The sequence below is a fragment of the Mesoplodon bidens genome (assembly GCF_964165515.1).
Source record: "Mesoplodon bidens genome assembly, chromosome: 19".
NCBI classification, from domain to species: Eukaryota; Metazoa; Chordata; class Mammalia; order Artiodactyla; family Ziphiidae; genus Mesoplodon; species Mesoplodon bidens.
Genome location: NC_138179.1, coordinates 21,998,289 through 22,019,974, shown reverse-complemented (window position 1 = coordinate 22,019,974; position 21,686 = coordinate 21,998,289). Strand labels below are relative to the sequence as shown.

At 55.3% G+C, this 21,686-nt stretch overlaps 1 protein-coding gene across 2 annotated transcripts; it reads right to left on the bottom strand.

Annotated features, from left to right (window-relative positions):
* Window positions 1-3,523: 3,523 nt before the first annotated feature.
* Window positions 3,524-21,305, bottom strand: GUCY2D (guanylate cyclase 2D, retinal). 2 transcript variants are annotated; one of them, XM_081218491.1, is made up of 19 exons: window positions 20,457-21,305; window positions 20,069-20,373; window positions 17,788-18,139; window positions 17,101-17,185; window positions 16,734-16,836; window positions 16,230-16,331; window positions 14,580-14,660; window positions 13,020-13,226; window positions 12,766-12,922; window positions 12,079-12,228; window positions 11,327-11,475; window positions 10,654-10,817; window positions 10,366-10,558; window positions 9,959-10,133; window positions 9,562-9,660; window positions 9,387-9,481; window positions 9,189-9,274; window positions 8,935-9,046; window positions 3,524-4,487 (listed from the first exon to the last, which is right to left on the bottom strand). In XM_081218491.1, exons 1-18 carry the CDS (start codon window positions 21,250-21,252, stop codon window positions 8,953-8,955), a joined length of 3,393 nt encoding a protein of 1,130 aa, XP_081074617.1. In that variant the 5' UTR covers window positions 21,253-21,305; the 3' UTR covers window positions 3,524-4,487; window positions 8,935-8,952. The 2 variants fall into 2 exon arrangements, with proteins under 2 accessions (XP_081074617.1, XP_081074618.1); XM_081218492.1 differs by lacking the exon at window positions 3,524-4,487 and adding an exon at window positions 6,855-8,609.
* Between the last annotated feature and the right edge of the window lie 381 nt (window positions 21,306-21,686).

Genomic DNA, 21,686 nt, shown 5'->3' with positions numbered 1-21,686 from the left:
GCTCATGGGCTCAGCCGCTCCGCGGCATGTGGGATCTTCCCGGACCGGGGCACTAACCCGTGTCCCCGCATCGGCAGGCGGACTCTCAACCACTGCGCCACCAGGGAAGCCCTGGAATTGTCTTTTTTTTAAAAATCACTTTCATTTCCTAGGAGTTGCATGGTAGGATATAAGTAAGCCTTGAAGCTGCTGCTGGCTATTTCTGTAACCATTTTGGGAAAGCCCACCTGAGAATGAAGGCAACCCAGTGGAAAATATAGCTGAGTAATTTATAGACCCCTCATGTGAATACCTGGATCCAGCCATGCCTGATACTCATGGTCTTTTGGTTACATAAACTACAATTTTCCTTTGAAAGAAAATTGGACTCTTTCAATCAGAAGAATCCTCTTTGGTACAGAGGTCTATCTCAGACATGGGAGTAGGGCATGTCAGAAAAAACTTCCTTCAGATAAGAACACTGAAAACTCAGTGTTCACACTGAGTTTTGTAGGATGAGCAAGACTTAGGCAGACGGAGGTGAGGAAAGTGCTCCGTAAATTCCACCTGCCACCACACCTGTGTATTTGATTCCAAAACTGACAGCATGAGTTGCCTCTCTCTCTTCCTTCCAATTCATCCTCTCATCTTCCACTTCCTGTTACTCATCCCACTGAATGTCTCATAGACGATCATTCTTGTCACGTACCCATTCAACAAGTATATCCTCTGAACGTACTCGGGGTAAGGCACTAAGCTGGGTGTTGTATGTGAGGGGAAAGATGCGTGACAAGGTCAGAGAACAGACATGGTGAGCATTCAGCCCCTTCCCATCTCGTGCCCATGGCAGACATTGCCAATCAATCCATGTATTTTTCTTCTTGAGCCCAGGTGTAGCCTCAGAATCTTTGTCATCATAGCACTCCAGAGAGTCACAGCCAACTGACTAAAGTTGGAATTTATGATGAAGTCTAGTGTCATCCGGAAGGTAAGGTATGGCTCAGGGCAAAGTGGATCCAGAGTAGAAGGGAGACAGGACTGAACTAGTCTAGAGACTGGGGAGATGGGGTTAATTAGGACTCTTTCATTTGCAAGTAACAGACACCCGCAAGAGAGAACTTGTCTTAGAAGGAGAATTTAATATAAGGACACAAGAGTGGGGATATAGCTGGGCCTCAGGGACAGCCTGGAGGCAGGAGCTGGAGCTTTGTAGGAACTCAGGAAATTCTCTTTCCATCTCTCTTCTCTGCATGTCTGTTTTGTCTCTTTTTTCTCTCTCTCCCTTGACCAGTTCTTTCTGTTTTCCAATCCACATGACAGAGATAGATGCCACACAGTTCATGTTTATATACTCTCTGTCTAAGAGAGTAACTGAAAGTGGGGTCCGGCTGCTCACTGCTCAAAACCCAATAAAGAGGCAAGCTTGGTGGAAAAGAAAGTTTGCTTTATTTTGGATGCTGGCAACTGTGGGGGAGGCCAGACGCCTGTCCAAAGGCTGACTCCCCCCACTGACAATCAATGGGCAAGAGCTTTTATAGGCGGACGGAGGGGGCTGCATGCAGAAACTGCACGGTCAGCTCTGATGTTCATCTTGAAATTGGTCATCGGTGGTCTGACCAGCGTCATCTTGATTGTTTTAGGAACAGTTAATCTTCAGTTCCAGGGTTGGTTTGTTTCCATTTCCTTGAGGCCAGTTCTCGGAATTGTGGCAGCTTATGTCATGGCTACAGTCTGGTCATCATGTAGTTAACTTCTTCCACCTGGTGGGGTTTCAGTATCTACAAGACAGCTCGCAGGCTATGGCTCAGAATATTATCTACAGCCCTTGAGGAGGAACTAAAGGTCCTTGACTATGTTTAATGACTAAACTATTATTATTTGGTCTCCTTTGACTGGTTTCCTTTGTTTCTGCATTTTCTCACTTCTCTGATTAAACTTATTCTTTGGCTAAAGTTTTTCCGCAGACAAAAGGCAGACAGAGGACAGGGGGGGCAAGGACCATGCGGTCCTGCTCCGTTTCAGATAAATATGTTTTGAGTGTCTTGGTTAAGATTCCAAGTTCCCCAGGCAAAGGGTTCTCACTGACTCAGTTTGGGACAGAGATCCACCTGTGGTCCAATTACCCCTGTTCAGCAGGAGGAAGGGGTCACACAAGATGTCAGGGTAGGGCTTCCCTGGTGGCACAGTGGTTGGGAGTCTGCCTGCCAATGCAGGGGACACGGGTTCGAGCCCTGCTCTGGGAGGATCCCGCATGCCGCGGAGCAGCTGGGCCCGTGAGCCACAACTACTGAGCCTGCGCGTCTGGAGCCTGTGTTCCGCAGTGGGAGGCCGCGACAGTGAGAGGCCCGCGCACCGCGATGAAGAGTGGCCCCCGCTTGCCACAACTAGAGAAAGCCCTCGCACAGAAATGAAGACCCAACACAGCCTAAAATAAATAAATAAATAAATAAATTTATAAAAAAAAAAAAAAAAAAAAAAAAAAGATGTCAGGGTGGGGCTTCCCTGGTGGTGCAGTGGTTGAGAGTCCACCTGCCGATGCAGGGGACATGGGTTCGTGCCCCGGTCCAGGAAGATCCCACATGCCACGGAGAGGCTGGGCCTGTGAGCCACGGCCACTGAACCTGCGCGTCCGGAGCCTGTGCTCCGTAACGGGAGAGGCCACAGCAGTGAGAGGCCCGCGTACCGCAAAAAAAAAAAAAAAAAAAGATATCATAGTGGCTGTGTCCATCGTAGCCACGTTGGTGATGCTGATGAGCTGTGAGGGCTGTGAGGATTTTTTGGAAGTATGTGGAGAGGTCTTTTCTGGGCAATGGAAAACCCCAAACAATAAACATCCCCTAAATAATTCAAGGAAAACTTCTCGTAGGAGGTGAGTTTTAAACTAGTGATGAAACACTGATACAATTTTAATAGGCAGAGATGAACAAACAGGATAATCTAAACTCAAACAAGCCTGATAAAATATGGGAACATATTGGTTTGTGTAACTGGAAAATTCAGGAGTAATGGCTTCAGGCCTGGATGGATCCAGGTGCCCAGAACATGTGTCAGGAATTGTGCTTCCTCAATATTTCATTTCTGATTTCTTCTGTGTTGAACTGTGTTAGCTCATTCTCAGGCAGACTCTTCCCAAGTGGTGGCAGAAATGATGACCAGCAGCTCTGGGCTTCTATCCTTCCAGCTTAGCAAACCTAGCACAAAGACGATGTCACCCTCTTACTGCAAATGTTCTGGGACTGACCCTCACTGAACTGGCCTTGGTCACAGACTCTGAAGCTGGGGCTGGAATTAGCCCCATACAAACTATACGGATTAAGGGTGGAGATGGGTGGATCCCCAAAGGAATTTCAGATGTGGGAAGAAATAGGAAAAAAAAAATGTGTTTATTCTACCTTTTCTGGGAGAAGTCCCTCTCAGAAACCATCTGTCAGTGGATTGCTGACCTGAGTCTTTCAAAACTCTCAGCCAAGGTTTAGAGGTCTTCTGAAATGGAGAGCTTGTTCTGGTTATCCATTACTTCATGATAAACTACACGAAAACTCTGTTTTTTTTAAAAAATGTATTTATTTATTTATTTTTGGCTGTGTTGGGTCTTCGTTGCTGCGCGCGGGCTTTCTCTAGTTGTGGTGAGAGGGGGCTACTCTTCGTTGAGGTGCACCGGCTTCCCACTGCGGTGGCTTCTCTTGTTGCGGAGCACGGGCTCCAGGCGTGTGGGCTTCAGTGGTTGTGGCTTGCAGGCTCAGTAGTTGTGGCGCACAGGCTTAGTTGCTCCGCAGCATGTGGGATCTTCCCGGACCAGGGCTCAAACCCATGTCCCCTGCACTGGCAGGCAGATTCTTAACCACTGTGCCACCAGGGTAGCCTTGTCTTTATTGAATTTGTTACAGCATTGCTTCTGTTTTATGTTTCGGTTTTTTGGCCAAGGCATGTGGGATCTTAGCTCCCCGACCAGGGTTCGAACCTGCACTCCCTGCATTAGAAGATGAAGTCTTAACCACTGGACCGCCAGAGAAGTCCCAGCTGCTGCTTTCTGCCTTCAGTGATGAAAAAGGCTGGGGAAGCTGATCCACAACCCCCAGGGGACTATACCCAGGATGGATCCAAATGTTGTGGGGACCCTCAGCTCATCCAACCTTTTTGTTTGTTTGTTTTTGGCCGGGCTGCACAGCTCGCGGGATCTTAGTTCCCCGACCAGGGATCGAACCTGGGCCCCCGGCAGTGAAAGCACAGAGTCCTAACCACTGGACCACCAGGGAATTCCCAAGCTTATCCAACTTTGAAGGCCTTCTTTAAGAAAAAGAATACAAAATTGGGTAGTGAGACGTGGAAGGGACTTGTGCAGGTGAGAGATTGTGAAGTTTCACCTTTATCAGCTTTGCAGTGAAATCACCTCTGCACAGGTAGAGAGAGGACGGCATCCCCAGCCAGCACCAGCAGCTGCTGAGCCAAAGCGAGACCAGGGGAATTTTCCTGATCCGGCAACCAGTTAAGCTTCCGCTGTATTCCTCCTTTGAAGAATGAGGGGGGAAGAAAAAAAGAATGAGGGGGTGGGGGTCCCAGGATCAAATTATGCCCCTATGTCCCTCCTCTCCTGATGGAGAAGCCAGAGTTGGGGGAAGAGGGAAGGAGCATGACTGCTCCTTCCCTCCTCCCCCCCTACACCCCCCCCCTCCCCACCAGGGCCCGGACCGTGGTGAGGAACAGACTTTCAGAGCAGATTAGGAAATGGGAGTTTTCAACTGGACTGGACTTTTGAAGGTACTGGTTGGAGAAATGTAAAATGGGTTCACGTTCATATCTCACCAAGTCAAAATTCTTTAAGAATCTGATTACACAGACATTGGCTTGGAGTTTAAGTCATGTTCTTGCAGAAAAGAATCAAGGGGTCACAAAGCAGGACTGCCTGTGAGAGAAACATCTCCAGAGCATCGCTGAGAGGCACCCCGAGGCCCAGAGCCTGAACTCCTGGGTGTGCTTCCTGATCCCAAGATTTGCTGGGACTGCCGTGATTGACAAGGCTTTTCACCACTGGGAGCCTCAGTTTCCATGTGTGTAAAATGGGTTGTGTGAGGATTAGAGGTCGTATATGGGGACGTGCTTTTTAGGTGATGGGATTGATGTTCCCTGTGACAGAATGGGTAAGTGCCAGGGTGGCATGCCCTTCTCTGGGTCCAGGGCCAGAGACCCAGACTCAGGGGTGGGTGGTAAAGTTCAATGTCCCTGGTGGAGGTGACAAAATGGCTTTAGTTTGGATGGGCGAGTCTCTAGACTGTGACAAACAAGCTCCTCTCTGTGGGAACCTGGGTTTCCCAGACATCGCAGTTGTCCTTCTCCCCAATTTCTCTGCTCCCTTCCCCCTCTGGGAGCAGGGCAAGCCGCCTGTCCCACCCTAATCTCGATGCGCTGATCTTAGAAACCTCACTTCACTCTCCTTTGCATCGTCTCCTCTGGGGCAGGACCTGAAAGATTCCTCCACCTTCTAAATGCTGAGTCAGCACGAGAGTCCCGACAAGGCTACCAGGCTGTGTGCCTTTTCTCTCACAAGGTCCTAACCTCTGCCTGGGTTAGGTTCCCCGTAAATGGAATTTCAGGAACAGTCATACCGCAGGGAAGGGCCCGGGCTGACTCTCGGTGGAGTTGAGGCTTAGAGAGAGACATCATCTCTTGTCATTCATCCTTCACTCCCTCCTCCCTCCAAATTCAGTGTTTTTCTCCTTTTCTTTCCTCTTAAACCAGTCCAACCCCCACTGCTTTCCACAATCCTTCTGAGACACTTTTGACTGCAAAGAACAGACTACCCAATTCAATCTGGCTTAAGCAAAGAAAACAACTTGCTATCCCATCGTACTCGACTAGCAGGAACTGGTTAAGCCTAGTGAAGGGTAGAGGCTCAAACAAACGGCACAAAGGCGCCAGGTGAGCCCTGGCTCAGGATGTGGCGTCCCGTCCAGGCTTTGGGATGGAAGCAGCAGCAGAGCTGCGGGAGGTCCCTGCTTCAGCCAGCGCTGCTCCTGGCGACAGAGCCATCCCAAAGGCAAGGCCACTCGAGTGTGGGCTCCTGGCACAGGCCAGCTGGCAGAGGTAGTGTAAACACATCTGAGGGTGAGGGGTGCCTAGTGGCCAAGCCGGGTGCTCTCTGGGCTGGGAATTGCCCGGGTCCCTGGAACAAGAGGGGTGACCAGGTGGAGGGGACTTGGGTCTGAGGGCAGCTGGGCTCTAGGAGACTGACTGGGCCCAGGAGAAAAGGTTCCATGGAAATGGAGGAGAAAGGCAAGGAGAAACTGCCCGGCCGAGAGAGGAGACTGGGGCTTAACTGTTTCCCTCCTCTTCTCCCACCAGCTCTCTGAGCTCTGGGGCGGGTGGTCCTGCGTTCTCCTGGCTGGGGAGGAGGACAGGCCTCTCCTTTACCAGCTCCTCCTCCCGCCACCCCGTCACTCGCCTTTGAGACTGAGTCCCAGGAACAAGGCTGAGTTGAGGGTGGGAAGGGACCAGCTCAGCCCCGCCCGCCCCACCTCTGCCCCAAACTGGGTTTGGGCCCCAGGTCATACTCCTCCCCCTCTGGGGGTGCCTTGCCCCAGCCTGTCCACACTAATCCTCCTGCACCTAATCCCAGGCCAATTCTTTCCCAAAGCTCCCCTGAATCACAGGCCAGTAACTACCCTAGGCCCCTCACAGGCAGGGAGGGAAGGAGAGGTAAGGGGTGGGGAGGGAGGGAGGGAAGAGGCAGGGGAGTAAGAGCTACATCCACAGGTCAGCTCCAACACCAGCAGTGCAGAGCCTGCCCTTGATTCCTGGGGCCTAAGTACAGAGAAAATCTGAAGAGAGATGTTTAAGAATGTACATAATTTAAAAAATATTTTGTGTGTGTGCATCAGGGTTTTAAAAAAATCTTTAATTCATCATCTCTGACCTCGGTTAAAAATGTTTTTTAAATTATACTGTATTACTCACTATAGCAGCACCACCTTAAGTAACCAGAACCTACAAGTGCTGGATTTTAGGTTTCTTGTCTGTTCTTTCTCTAGCTTTAGGAAGGAGGGGAAGACCATTGAACTTGTGGATTTTACGAGTCAGGCAAAGCAATCTCCATCAGTGCCTGTAATCCTAACATCAGCTACTCCAGAGTCCTGAGGTCTAACGTCTACAGGCTCTGGACAGGTACATAAGAGATGTTCAGAAAATCTTGGTGTCTTGGAGTCCACGTGGAGTGGTGGGCACGGTGAGAACAGAAAAGCGAAACCCTGGAGAGACGGGACGAGGGGATGGCTGCTCTTGAGCTCCAGCAGGAAGTCAGCAATTGCCCCTGTGTGGGGCTTTTGATTTCAGAGAAGAGGGAAATTTGGCAGCCATTTTTACAATGTGTTATCTCTTGATTTCTAAATGTTAGCTCAAAACAAAAACAAAATCACTTCATTGATCAAACAAAACAAGTCTCAGGGCTAGTTTCTAGGCTGGTTTTTATAACATCTTAGCAGTTCTGAGATTTTAGAGATCCTAGGATCCTTTAGTTCTATGATTCAGAAACTTTAATGTCCATATAAATACTCTGAAGGAACTTTGTTAGGATGTAGATTCTGTTTCAATACGCCTGGGCCTGAGATTCTGCATTGCTAACAAGCTCCCAGGTGACGTTGCTGCTGCTGGCCTACCTACCACACTGTGTGGTGAGGGTTTAGTTCATCCTTCCGCCCAGGAAGTCCCTCTGACTGTTCTCTCCCTGCTCAAAGAGGTCTCCAGTTCTGCTTGCACATCTCCAGGGACTGGAGGCTCACTACCTAGTGACAGAATGGGTGGCTACAGCTGCTGCTAACTTCTGCCAGGTTCTGCAGCAATGGTGAAGGCCTCCCAGAGTCCAATATGCCAAGGCTCAAGCTCTGGGACATCAGAGTTCCACAAAAGAAGCTTTACCTGGGGACTTACTGGGATGGGAGGGGTTGATACTTGTCACAAACAACTAAGCTGGGAGGATTTTCTGTTCAACTGCCTGCTCAGTGGCGCCCAGTTAAGCAGAGAATACTGCTATTCCTGGGTGTTCTGGTTAGGAGAGGTTTCGTGGGGTTTGTTTACCTTCCTTTTCCCAAAGCTTTGAAACAAGCTTTTCTCTGCACTTCGGCAAAGTATGTGGTTACGCCACAGGAGAAGGAGCCAGTTTCTGACTGGCAGGGGATGGAGAAGGGAAGGATGCTTGAGGCTAAACAGAAGCCCTCAAATCCTCAGGCCACACGACACCCCTGCTCTGGTGGAACAGGCGGTCTCCACCTCCTCTGGGGTTGGGACATCCAATCCCAGATCCTCCTTCCTGGGGCCTTTCTGATGGGCTCAGGGTCACTGGGGCAGGAGGCCACGTGCCGGGTGCCCTGTACCCCAAGGCCAACCGTTCTGAAGGCCAGCTGTCAGGGCCGGAGGGTATGGAAACCACCTAGGTAGGCCACTCTTCATTTTACCACGGAGGGGAAACCAAGCCCAGAGAGTGCATGAGACTTTCCCAGGGTCACACAGCTGGTTTGCAACCAGCTCTTGCAAAGGCTCAGAATCCTTTGAGGCGGAGCTGGTTGGAAGCCACTGGTATTAGCCAGACTTTTGGTCACCTACAGCAGCAACTTTCAGGAAAAAGACCTTCTGGAATAATCCTGAGGGAAAGAGGAGTGTTTCAGAGGGAAATCATGGAAAGGGGTCATGGGGGTTCACCTCAGTAGGGGAGAGTCATTCCCGAGTCTGGATTCCTGGCCCACTCCAGACCTACCGAACCAGGATCCCTGTGGCTGGGAAATCCCCGGGTTCAGGAACCAGCCTGGGCTCACCAAGTCAGAGAAGGACGGGGACACCTGGCTTGAGTGGGACGTTCCGCAGGCAGGCAGGGCTAGGTCCTCAGGCTGGGGAAGAGGTGCCCGTCCTCCAGGAAGCATGTATATAGCCCCTGGGGTCTGTGGGGCGTGGGAGCCAAGGGGGCAGTACCTTGTCCCAGGCCCAGCCTCACTTTCCGGAAAACTGGCCCGGCCTCGCCTTCTCCAGCTTCCGGCGCCGCTCAGGCGGGATATCCTGCAAGCTGATGCCGTGGTTGCTGGCCCTGTGGCGAAGGGAGGGGCGGCCTCATGGAGGGCGAGGCCCAGGTCACCCCACTTGGGCGGGGTCCGGTGCAGGGCAGGAGCGGAGGGAGGGCATGGAGGGACCAACTCGGTCATGGCGCCGCACGAAGGCCGGATCCTCACCCCGGTTGCAGGTCAGGCGGTTTGGGGATGGGCTTGTCGAAGCCGCGTCTGCCCACCAGCCAGTACGTTTCCTCGGCGCCCTTGCCCTGGGGAGACACGGGGAGGGGAGGACTCAGGCGGGCTGAGGTGAGGGCCGGTGGATCTCGAGGTCTTAGTGGAACCGGGCGTGGCGAGTTGCGTCTTCCAGCCCGGCCTCACCTTCAGCTCCGTGCGACCCCGCAGCTCGGTCTGGAAGCCCTCGTCTAGGGCGGAGAGAATCTGCACGGTGCTCCTGTTCACGTGGATGCGGTAAGCTGGGACGGCAGGGGACACCGTGAGCTCAGGACACCCCTCCCACGCCCCCTCCCCGCCCCTCCCGCCCCGTCACACTCACGCAGCCCGGTGGACTCCATGCGCGAGGCGGTGTTGACCGTGTCCCCAAACAGGCAGTACCGCGGCATGGTGAGGCCCACCACGCCCGCCACGCACGGGCCTGTGGAGACGCGCGGCGTCGGCGGGCTGGCTGGCCCGCGCTGAAGCTGGCCTGCTGGCGGCTGGGTGGCACCTAGGGCTCGGGGGACCTTTAGCACCCCCATAATCTCCACTGGCTTCCCAAAGAAACCCTCTCAAGCGTACCCTCCCAATTACAATGCGGTGCCTGCTGTGAAAAGGTGGCTTCAAGACAAGTCCCCACCCCCACCCACTCCACGAGTTTGCCTCCTATCTAGGAAATCTGGAGCCCACCCTAACGAGGGAGATGGGCTGGAGAGCCCGGGAAGGCGCGGAGTTACCCGAGTGCAGGCCGATGCGGATGCGCACGGGCACCTCGGGCATGTGCCGCATGCGGAAGGTGCCCACGGCACTGAGGATGTCCAGAGCCATGTTGGCGATCTCTGCTGCGTGCCGCTGCCCGTTCCGTTGGGGCAGCCCTGAGGCCACCATATAAGCGTCCCCGATTGTCTCCACCTGAGGAGAGAATTCAGTACTGAGCCCGCCAATGCCAATGTCCTTGGTCGGGGGGCCTAAACTGGGGTGAGTGCAGAGATCCTGGGGAGCCTTCCAGCTGGGGGACTGAGCTGGGGACTGGCAGAGGAGAAAAGGGACAGGAGGGCTGGGAAAGAGGATCGTGCTGGTGACCTCGGGCAGGGGAGCGGGGGCCGGAGAAGCTGAAGGAGGGCTTGCCCCCTATACACCCCACCTTGTAGACATCATGGGAGCCGATGATGGCATCAAAGAGCGTGTAGAGGTCATTGAGCAGGTCCACCACTTCGATGGGCTCACTCATGGCTGAGATGGTGGTGAAACCCACAATGTCACTGAAGTACAGTGTCACCTCCTCGAAATACTCGGGCTCCACAGGTGTCCCCATCTTCAGCGCCTCAGCCACAGACCTGGGGATGGCAGGTGGTGAGCTCACCTGGAGGCCCCACCAGTCTGGCTGGATTCCAGCTGTCCTCCCCACCCACCTCTCCCCATAGGCACCCACGGAGGCAGCATCTGTGTGAGCAGCCGGTCTGTCTTCTGCTTTTCCAGCTCCAGCTCCTCCGTGCGCTCCCGGATCAGGTCCTCCAGGTTACTGGAGTACTGTTCCAGCATCCGCAGCATCGAGTCGATGATGTTCATCTTCCGGCCCTTGTTGATGCTCTTGAACTAGTAGGAGGAGGAAGCTGGCGGGGCTGCTGAGGACCTGGCCTGCCGTGCCCCTCTCATGGGGCTGTATTATGCCTGATCCTCTGCCCCCAGCCCCCTTCATCTATACTCATCAAGCCCGTGCTGCCCCGTGCTGGGCACTGTGTTTTCACACGTTATTAAGAGGTCACCTGTTCTGTTAGCAACTGACAAGGCGCTGGAACCAGCCCAGTCTTTGGACTCCCAGGCCAAGGGTCTTTCTCCCTCACTAGGCCAAACACATACTCAGTAAATGTTATTTGAATTGAATTAAATATTTCTTCCACCCAGAACTCCATCTCCCACTCCAAAGGCCTCCACAGCCCCCATTCTAATTCTGTCCCCACCAAACCCTTAATCCTCAGACTGCCCCCTAGGAAGTAGCCTGGAAGGTCAGAGATCCTGCCAGCTTGTCTTCCTGCAGCCCCCCTCCCCTACCCCAAGTTGCTGGCAAACGGCCAGCCCAGTCCTTGCCCAGCCCAGCCCCTGACCAGGTCGAAGGTGCGGTCGATGGAGGGCCGAAGTTCCGGCTGCTCCGCCCAGCACTGTTTCATCAGCTGGATGCACTCCGTGGGCGCCTGGTCCATGGACACCGAGGGCCGACACAGCGGAGGGGGGCTCTGTACCCTCTTCACCACTTCTGGAGGCATGAAGGGAACAAGAGAGGGGGTGGGCCAGAACAGAAGCCACCTCTGACTCTGGCCTGATTGTTGAAGCTCAAGAGGAGGGGTCTGGAAGGGGAAGCTTCAGTAGGTGGGGAAGTGTAGTGTGGGAGGTGTTGCTGGGAGCAATAGGACTCTGAACCCTGGGGGCCAGGGGGCAGTAAGAGGGGCCAGGCAAAAAGACTGACATTTATTGCACATAAGACAAGTGAGGGTTAGAGTGATCACGTAGCATGCTGTATCCCATACATGGTATAGATCTGAACCAGATCCATCTGCTCTGTTTCCCCCTTCCCCCTATCGTGCTGCCTCCCTGGGGCCCCTAAGAACTAGAGAGGAGCTTGCTACCACCGTTGGGGCAGCAGGCTGGGTCCAGGGTCGGGAAAGAGGAAACCACTGACGTCTGGGTGCTGAAAGGCCGCCCCCTCCCATCCTGATGCTTGGCTCTCCACTGCCCTGACCCTTCAGAACTCAGCTCTAGGGAGTCCCACATAAGTGAGTCTCAGCACCGAGCGAGGCTGGGTCTCTGCCTAACAGCAGGGTGTCTTTCTAGTCCAAAGGCCAGGCGAGGGCGGCCGTACCCTCGGGAGTCAGCTCCAGCATGGCGTAAGGGGCGCTGCGGCACACGACCTCTTGCATGATGATGCCCAGACTGAAGACGTCGCCGGCCAGCGTTCCCCGGCGCTCCAGGGCCGGGTCCCGAAGCAGCTCCGGGGCTGTCCATAGCTGGTCTGGGGTCGGAGAAGGGGGCGTGGGCACGCGGAGGGCCATAGAGGCGCTAGGGACAGACACCCCCACCCTCACCAGAAAGCCCAGGCTCGCACCCGCTCAACTGCCCAGCTTCAGTCTGGCCCTGCTGTCCGCAGTGATCCCCAGGAGAAACCACCAGAAACCCAGAGCAGGTCTCAGAAAGCCGGGCCCTCACAAATAGGACCCGCCCTTTAGACAAATTGGTGCCGAGAGCAGACTAGGTCCCTTGGGCACAAACCCCGCCCTTAGGCAAAGCCCCACTAGAAGCAGACCCCCCTGCAAGGGCAGGAGCTCCGCCCCTCAGGCACAAGTCCCGCCCCCTAACGACTCCCCGCCTCCCCAGTCACGGAGCCAGACCCGCCTCATCTCAGAGGTCACAAGACCTCCTCCGCGGCAGGAGTCCGGTCCGGTGGGTGTGGGATGGAGAGAGTGCGAGGGAAGGAGGAAAGGAGAGGCCCTTGAAACAAAGGGGATGCGGGGGCTGCTCGGCCGCCCGGGAGGCAGCCGGGGAATCCTACCCTCCGCGCTGGGAGGCTCCGGTAACACCCTCTGCGCTTCCAGCAGTCGCCCATGACCGTGGTCGGTGACTTTAAGCACGAACCTCCCGTCCACCACGCAGTTCCGTGACTTCAGCCGCCCGTGGGCCACGCCTCGATGATGCAGATACCTTATTCCCTGGAAGAAGTGGCGTCCGGGGCAGCCTCAGCCCACGCGGTTCCCCCGCCGGCTCCTCCCCGCCGCAGCCCACGCGGTCCCACCCCGACACGCACACCTTGATGAGGTCCAGTAGGAGGGAGGACTTGAACATCCAGTCCAGCTTTATGTCTCTCTGAGCGAGGAGGTCTTGGAGGGAGCCACGGGCACAGTGCTCTGAGACCACAGCCAGCATCCCTTCCCCGGGGGCCGCGGCGCCGCCAGCTCCCCCCGCCAGGAAGAGCCCCAGGTAGAGGGCCACGTTCTCATGCCGGAGCTCCCGGATCTGGGGGAGGGGGCGGGAATTAACAGGCATTTGCTGTTCTGGGAGCGAGGTGGGGAGGAGGCTGTTCTTCAGGTCTGTTTTTGATTAGAGGATGGGGTAAAAATGGTGAGTGGAAAGGTCTGTAGGGCATGTAGGGGCTTCCTTCTACAGATACCTTCTCTCTCTGGGAAAGAAAACAGTCAAAGGCCACCGTGCAGACACTGAACGTGGTGTAACAAAGTTATGAATGAAATGACAATTTTGCGCTGGTAAATCAGGACCCAGGCAGTTTCTGATTTATTAACCATAAGACTTTGAACTTCCTGGGTCTTAAGGGAAAACACCTCATGAAGGAAAAGCTCCTGGTACTCACCGCCCCCCACCCCCAACTTCTGATATAACCGTCCCTTGCGGGGAGAATCAGGCAGACACTGCAGTGCTTTCAAAAATCACCAGAAGTGGCTTATGCTGGTGACTCAGCCCAGGGCTGCTTTGCTTATTACATCATTGTGCCAGATAGAGGCACCCCCCGCCCCGCCCCCTGCCACATTAAGGAAGAAGGACTAACTAGTTGAGCTGTGTCCCAGAGGAGCCAGCAACAAGGCCACACCCACTCGGTGGGACGGAGGCCCTCACAGTCTGGCTGGAAAAATGAGGGCTAGTGGGTGACTGGTGCCCTTTCTAGTTTTTCTTTGGTCCAACAACGGGCTTCTTTTCATCTTAAATGCCTGTTGTTAAATGGTGATTTAGTCCGTTGACTACTGGTAGTCCACTTAATGACTTAAGTCATTCTGCAGCTGTGCCAAGAGCTTCTGTGGAGGCATCCAGGAAGGAGGCCAGGCCAAGGCTGTATGGTGTTAGGAGTAAGGGGGACACTAAGGTTGGAATGACCAGAATAAGCCAGTTTATAGCCTCCTTGCCAACTTTCCACGTCACTCAGTTTGCACCAACTAGGCCATTCTGTGCAAGCAGCCTGACAGAACTGGAAACCCATTTATTTTCTAGCATTCACTCAACATTCACTGGGTGTCTCTAATGTTCCAGACACTGTGCTGGGTGCTGGAAATATTAATGCAATGGAGGGGGAAGGGGGAAAGCCCTCACTCAGCTTACAGTTCAGGGAGGGAGGCAGATAAGAAATAAGCAAGCACACACAGGTGAACAGACAATTACAAATTATGATCAACACCTCAAAGGAAAGCACTAGTGTTATAAGAGAGCATGATAAGAAACCTGCTTTAGAGAGGAGGGGACACTTCACTGAGAGTCCTTCATCCCTGCCACAATGGGGCCTACTTGGACTCAGCTGCAAAGAGAAGGCAAGGAGGGAGGAAACGATGGCCACCTCACACCCCATCCCAGGCCCACTCTCACCTTGGAGAAGGCCATCTTGGTCGCTGGGCGGATAGCTATGTGCTGTTCCCCCGGGAATTTCTTCAGCCAAACCCAGTCTCCCTGGAGCAGAGACAGGAGCAGGGAACTCGGTTTCTCAAAACCCCATGATGTGAGGAGCCCTAGAGAGCCCCCATGTTTCCCTTGGCTCCCTGCCCCAGAACCCATCTTACATGTGGCAAAGAGCTTCAGGAGCAAGGGGTATAATGTCTGCCAGCCCACTTCACAGCCAGCTGCGTGAGAGCCCGCCCGTGGGAGAGAGATGCAGAGGCTGTCCTCACCACGCCAGATGCGCTCACCAACAGCCCTATTAAGTGAGCCATCACCACCACAAGTGTCGTTGAAATCACAGCCCTCCTCACCACCCGCTGCCATAAGAGAGCACTGTGGTGGGCGTCAGGAGTCTGGGTAGATCACGCGTTATTACAGACTAACTGTGAAGAATAGACAGCTCCCCTGCAGGCTCTGAGCCTCACTGTCCTCAGCTGTCGGCAGGGCCAGTTCATGGGCGTGCGACCCATGCAGTCACCCAGGGCCCTGTGCTCAGAAGGGCCTGAGCTTGGTTCAGTGATCTGCCGCTGTCACCCTGAATGAACAAAGGGCACTTCATTTTTATTTTGCCCTAGACCTTGCAAATTACATAGTTGGCCTTGTCTGTTGATAAAGGATTTGGACTAGGAGGGAATTCTGGGGGGTTGGTACTGACCCCTAAAGAAGATTTGGAAATAAATGTGGAGACATTTTTAATTGTCACAAAAACTGGGGGCTGTGATCAGTGGACAGAGTCAGAGACAAGTGGCACTAAACATTCTTCAAGGCATAGGGTCCTGCCCCAAATGACAATAGTGTTCTACTGGGAAATGGCTGCAATGGCCTCTAGGTGACATACTAGGAGTCTCTGCATTCTCTCCACGACATGACACCCAAGAGCTCTAAATCACCACTCCCTCTTCATGAGTGGAGCTCTCTCTCAGTGCTCTCTGAATCTGTTCTCATTATCTCCCACCCATCCCACCACATTCAGATCTGCTGACCCCGTGGTTAATGTCCTAATGCCCTTTTGTGACTTTCTTTTTCCCTCTAAGTCTTGCTGCTCCAGAGTGTGATCTGATTGGGTTAGAAGTGCTGGGCGGGGCCAAGACATGGGTCTGGCTTGAGTCAGAGATTAGCTCAGTCTGGAAGCCCCTTCCTGAACAATCCAATCCTGGAAAAGTCCTCTTTGTGACCATGAGATCACTTCCCAGATGAGCCTCTGTCTCAGTCTTTCCAGGGAGGCCTGTGCCCTTCAGTAACCCAAAGGCTTCGAGCACTGGGGGGGAGAACCAGGGGCTCCCAACAGGGTGGAGGATGACCTCAGTGGCCTCTTCAGGCTACATACTGGTCCCATCAAACTCCCCACCGTCAGGCCTCTAGTCTTTAGGCCACTGTGATTGGCCTTTGAAGAGCCCTCACCCGGATAATGGCTAACGGAAAATCCCCCAGCAGGAAGGATTCCCAGATGCTCCCCTTTGAGGAGGAATCCATGAACTCTCCCTAGTTCCCATTCTGGGCTCCTATCCCCATTTCCTGGACTCTGCAAGATACGACGTGACTCCAGGAACGGAGCTCGGCCTGCCTGGGGGTCAGGCTCACCTCATAGAGGCCAACGTTGGTGTAATCCGGGATCTGGCTGTGGATGCTGCGAACGTCTGACAAGCTGCGGGTGGCCAGACTCCATCGACTCCCCTGGGCCACCTGGAGGGTAGAGGTCAATGCATGGGGTCAAAATATACTATGGGGTCAGAGTCCTGGGTTGAGGTCAGGCTGAGTTCTGGGGATTAAAGAGGGGAAGGGAAGAAATCTTAGTTCGGGAAGGTGATAATGACATTACTTCCCAACTACACGATACTTCAGAGCTTACAAAACAAACATATTCATTTTCTGTTGGAGCTTCACCCTATCCAAGGAAAGCAGTCAGGACAGGGGCTGTTATCCTCATTGCACACATGAGGGCGTTGATCCCAGCACTCAGACCTGGGACGGAGCGAAGGCACAAACCAGGCCTTCCCAGGTGGGGGCTGGGGTGAGGGCTGGCCCAGGCAGGGGACCGAACATATAGGGGAGGACAGCTGGGTCCTGGCTCCCCTCCTCCCCCACCTTCCGAGAGCTGCCCCTTTGCGGGGGGAGGAAGGTGACGTCATCCAGAGTCAGGATGATCTTGTTGGGGCCGGAGACCATTTGGATGTGAAGTAGCCGGTGCCTGGTAGAGAAAGGAGGTCATCTTCGCAAAGGGGACCAAGGTCCATGAGAGGAAGCCAGTGGAGGAAAGTGCTGGCTCAGGGGAGGGCAGTCATCCCCAAACCAGACCCCCCCCGGGACTCTGCCAGCCCTCCAGGACTCCTTCCTTCTCCCCCTCTCCAAAAAACATCCTCCCTCCTTCTACTCTTGAGTGGGCCCAGCCTGCTGCATAGTTGCATTTCTGGCAGGTGGAGAGCCAAGCTCCTCTCCTACTTACCCTACTCACCTAAAATAATGGGCCAGGAAGGCCCCTGTCAGCCCCATCAAAACCACCAGGAGGAAGCCGATAAAGACGACGCCGGGCTCCACTCCTGGAGGGGCAGTGAGAGGAGAGATGCTGAGGACTGTAGCAGAGGGGAGGCATCCTCTCTAGCAGAGGTCCCCAACCCCCGGGCCACGGACTGCTACTTGTCCGCGCAGCCTGTTAGGAACCCGGCCGCACAGCAGGAGGTGAGCGGCGTGAGTGAGCGAAGCTTCATCTGCTGCTCCCCATCGCTGGCATCACCGCCTGAACACCCCCCCGCCCCGCCCCAGTCCGTGGAAAAACTGTCGTCCACGAAACAGGTCCCTGGTGCCAAAAAGGTTGGGGACCGCTGCTCTCTAGGGAGGAATGCGGTCACGTCAAATCTTGGAGGCTCCAGAAAAGGGGGATGGGAGCCCATAACGGGATCTAGGGAAAGGTCATGGGTCCTGCAAAGGGTGGGGCGGGGGTGGTGGTCTGGGAATGCTAGAAAGGTTCCAAGAGGACTCCAGGGGCTCGGCAAGACAGGGGTCCTGCACAAGCCAGGGGTCTCTGAGGAGGACCTGGAAGGGCCTCCAACAGGAGTTACAGGATGAGAGCTCACTCTCTTTCACCACTTTGTGGAGGGTTCATGGTCACTGTCCCAGTGTGGGCTGGGATGTTCGCCCTCACCTCCGTTGCAGATGACGTCTGGGTCGAACCAACACGAGGGGTCGGGCCCAGGCCCCCGTCCCCCTCTAGGAAAATGCACCGGGGTTCCGGCGGAGCGGAAGAAGCCCCGGGTGGGGTTCAGCACGTATGTGGCGAACAGCCGGTCCCCGGCTGCATCCGTGTCCAGCAGCACAAAGGAGGGCTCCTCGGCTCCTCCCAGTGCCCCACAGAAGCCGGGGACCTGGGCATCCCGGACGTGGCGGGCCACGGCTGCTCCGGACACCCAGCCGCCACCTGCGGCCGCCCGCGCTTGCGCCACGCCCCCAGCCAACAAGAAGACCGAGTCATAGATGGTTCCGAAGAGAGGGGATACCTGGGGAGGAAGGGTAGGGGGTTCAGGTTTCGGGGTCACGGCTCGTAAACAGACAGGGACTTACTGTCTCTGCTTATCCTTTCACTGGGCCCTTCGAGTCCTTCAAGCCCTATGTGTTTTGACTGTTCGCACCTCCTAGTTAGTGGCTCCATATCCCTCCCCATTGACTCGCTCTTCCTCTCCTCATTGGCTCTCTCTTCCTCTCTCCCCAGTTGGCTATCCCACCCCTTTTTGCCACTGCCCTTTCCTCTTTTCAGTATTCTTACGCTCTTCTTATCATTTGTTACTTCTAACTCCAATACCTACATCTCCTCTCTTCCCTCTCCTTTGGGTTGCCCTGCATATATTTTTTAAATCATTACCTACCATTGATCGAAAGCCTTCTTTCTCATCTTTTGTTGGCTTCTATTTTCTATTTTTAGTTCTTTTCTTTTCCCCAAGGCAACCACCTGATCTCATGGAGCTTCTCTATTATTCCCACTTCCCATCTCTCACGGTGCCAGGCACTGTGTGGAGCACTAGGGATATATCAGGGTACAAGACAGTCCCTATCTCGAGGAATCTTTCCTCTAGTGGGGGGAGACAGACAGGGATGTTAAGGCAGTGTAATGAGTGAGGGGAGGGGTAACTGAGAGAGCTGAGGAGACAGGAAAGACGCCCAGCCCAGGCTCGGGGAGGAGGAAGAGGCTTCCAGAAGTGACCATCCCTCAGGGGACGAATCCGAAATATCTGGGGGAGTGTAGGGACAGGAGAGAGGGAACAGTACACCCAGCAGCACAGAAGCAAAAGAGAAGGTCACATCTGGGGAACCCAAAGTAGCTCAGTCTGGCTGAAGTTCAAGAAAGAAGGAAGAGAGAGGAAGACATGAGACCTGATAAACCAAGTGAAGAGACCTGTATCTATCCAGGGCAAGAGAAGCCACTGGGAGACTTTGGATGGGGGCGTGACACAGTCAGATGTGTCAGATTTCTGAAGTTCACTCCGATTGCTGGGTGGAGAAAGGCCTGGGGTAGGTAAGTGTTGAAGCAGAGACCACTTGGGAGATTTTATTTGGGGATTTGGACCAGAGTGCTGTGGCCTGAACCAGGAGTGTGACAGTGAGGATGGAGAAAGTAGATGGATTCAAATGACCTTTGGGAAGCGTAAGTGACAGAACTTGGTGTCTGGATGTTGAGGGCAGGGTTAGAGGAATCAAGGGTGACTCCCAGAGGTCTCACTTGGGCAGCTAGGTGAAAGGTTATGCTGCTTACTGAGAACTGAAGAGGGTTTTCCCCACCATTTCCCCCACCTCTATTGCTCCACCTGCCCTCCATCCCATCTCACCACTGTTCTCAGGGAATCCTGGATATTAGCTGATTGTTGGGAATAAGCTGTGAATCTAGATGGTTATAGAAGCCCTTGCTCCACCTAGGGACCTTTCTGCTTCTCACAAGATGTAAGGCTCTCAAAAAGTTAAGACCACTAGGTGAAGCTCCAGAGGAAACACCTCTGAACTGGGCTGGATCTGTATTCTCCCTCCTTCCTGCTCTCTTAAGAACACTGGTTGTTTAATACATGTCATGGCCATGTTGGAAGTGGGTTTACTTTAAAGTAGACTGCAAAAGATCCTGCAGTGCAGAGTTTGTTAGCGTTTGCTCCTTGGAGCTGATCTTGAGAGGTCTCATTGCCAACTCTCTGGAAGCAATTCCAATACACAAAGATGCTCCAAGCAAGGCCAGAGCCTCCACATCACCCAGGACATGCAGAGCTGCTGGTTATTCTCTCCCTACTGGCCTCCTACTCCCTCCTGTTGACCGCATCCTCCTCTCATTCCATCGACTCTATCCACTTCTCTTCCCATTGCCTGCAGCCTCCATCTCCCCTTTTTGGCTATTCTCTGCTCTCTTCCCTGGCTCTCTTCCCCTCTTCCCTCCTCCCTGGTCCCTCTACCTGCTGCAGATTGAGGTCAGGGGGCAGCTCCTGATGCTCTTGGGCCCAGCGCAGACTGTCCAGCACGCTGCCTCCCGGGGGACAGTGACGCGTGAGGGTGAGCACCGCATCGTGGGCCTTGCGAAGCTGTGAGCTGTTGGCGAGCACGGCCAAGGCGTCCGGGCCTGGAGACAAGGCGTAGTGCAGCGTGTCGAAGGGCAGGAAGACCAGAGAACCATCAGCCAAGCCCAGCTCCTCTGCAGCCTCCAGTAGGCAGCGCTGCTCCTCACCGCCCAGCAGGACCGAGTGCATCACCATGATCACTGCTGCGGACACAGAGGCTCCGCTCGGTGCTCTGTCCTTTGCTCGCTGGACGGCCGACCCCCCCGCATCCTGTAGGGGAGCCTACCTCTGACTCTGGGCCCATCTTGGACCCTCCTCAAGGCCTCTCGGGCTCCAGACAGGTCCGAGGGCTCCATAGAGGTCACCAGGGCAACGGGCAGACCCCGGGCCCTGAGCGCCGTGGAAAGTGCGCGTCCCGCCTCCACCCACAGGTCCTGGGGGGCGGTGACCAGGGCCACGTGCGCCCAGCGGAACGCGCGCAGGAGGGCGTAGAGCGCATCCGCCGCGGGCGTCACCGCGGGAGCCGTGGTGCCCGCCGCCCGTATTCCGGGGCAGCCCCAGGGCACCAGGGCGATCCCCGCCTCTTGAGCTAGTAGCTCCGCCGGCCGGCAGGCTGCGGGGTTCACCGGCCCCACGAGGCCCGAGACGCGGGTGAGCGCGGAGGACACCGCCCCCAGCGAGCCCGGCGTCCGGCACGGCTCGGGCAGCAGCGCGACCTCGAAGCGGGGGCCGTCCTCCAGGGCAGCTTCGTGGTTCAGGCGGGCGGTGGCCAGGCGGGCGGCCAGGTCCGGGCGGGCACGGGCGAAGATGGGGTCGCAGGCCCAGGGGCCCAGCACCCCAACTGTGAACACAGCGGAGAGGGCGGGGCGCGGCAGGAGCAGCAGCGGCAGCAGCAGCAGCAGCAGCGGCGGCAGCAGCAGCAGGGGGCGCAGCCGAGGCCGGGGCCGGGACGGCGTCCGGGGAAGGCCGCGCGGAGGCGGAGCCTCCCGCGTGGGTGCGCAGAGCCCGGGGTCCCGAAGCCCACCCGCGAGGAGGGCGCGGGAGGTCATTGCCGGCTTCTGGGAGCATAAACAGAGCAGCATGAGAGGACGCGACCCCCAGGGCTCTCTTAGGGCTCTCCGCAACCCCCAGGTTCTCAAAGCCCAATTAACCCACGGCTTGTCTCTGCTTCCACACCCCGCTCCGCGGGCTTGGACGACTATATGGGGTCAGGGGCAAAGCCTGGAAACACCCCCTTTCCCCCGGCTTTTCTCTGCTTCCCGGTCCCCCTTGTCTGCCCCTCTCCCCCTCTTAGAGCTGTCGGGGGTCAGTGGGGACACTCCCATTCCCTTCCATGGTCTCCTTCCGGCAGAAGGGACCTAGAGTCCGTGTGGAGGGGGCTCTGCCACTCACCGGAAAGTCCGGGGCTTGGGCCCAGGGCCGGGTCTCGGGGTCACAGGGCCGATCCTTCTGACGCTCTCCCACGGGTGTCCTTTGCCAGGGCCCAGGGCGGGGGTGTGGGAAGAGCGGGCCAGAG

Coding starts and splice junctions, on each gene's coding strand:
- GUCY2D (XM_081218491.1), bottom strand. CDS start 21,252: ATGCTGCTCTGTTTATGCTCCCAGAAGCCGGCAATGACCTCCCGCGCC. Junction 20,374..20,456: donor AGATGGGCCCAGAGTCAGAG/GTAGGCTCCCCT, acceptor CTGTGTCCGCAG/CAGTGATCATGGTGATGCAC. Junction 9,275..9,386: donor GGGGTCGCACGGAGCTGAAG/GTGAGGCCGGGC, acceptor GTGTCTCCCCAG/GGCAAGGGCGCCGAGGAAAC.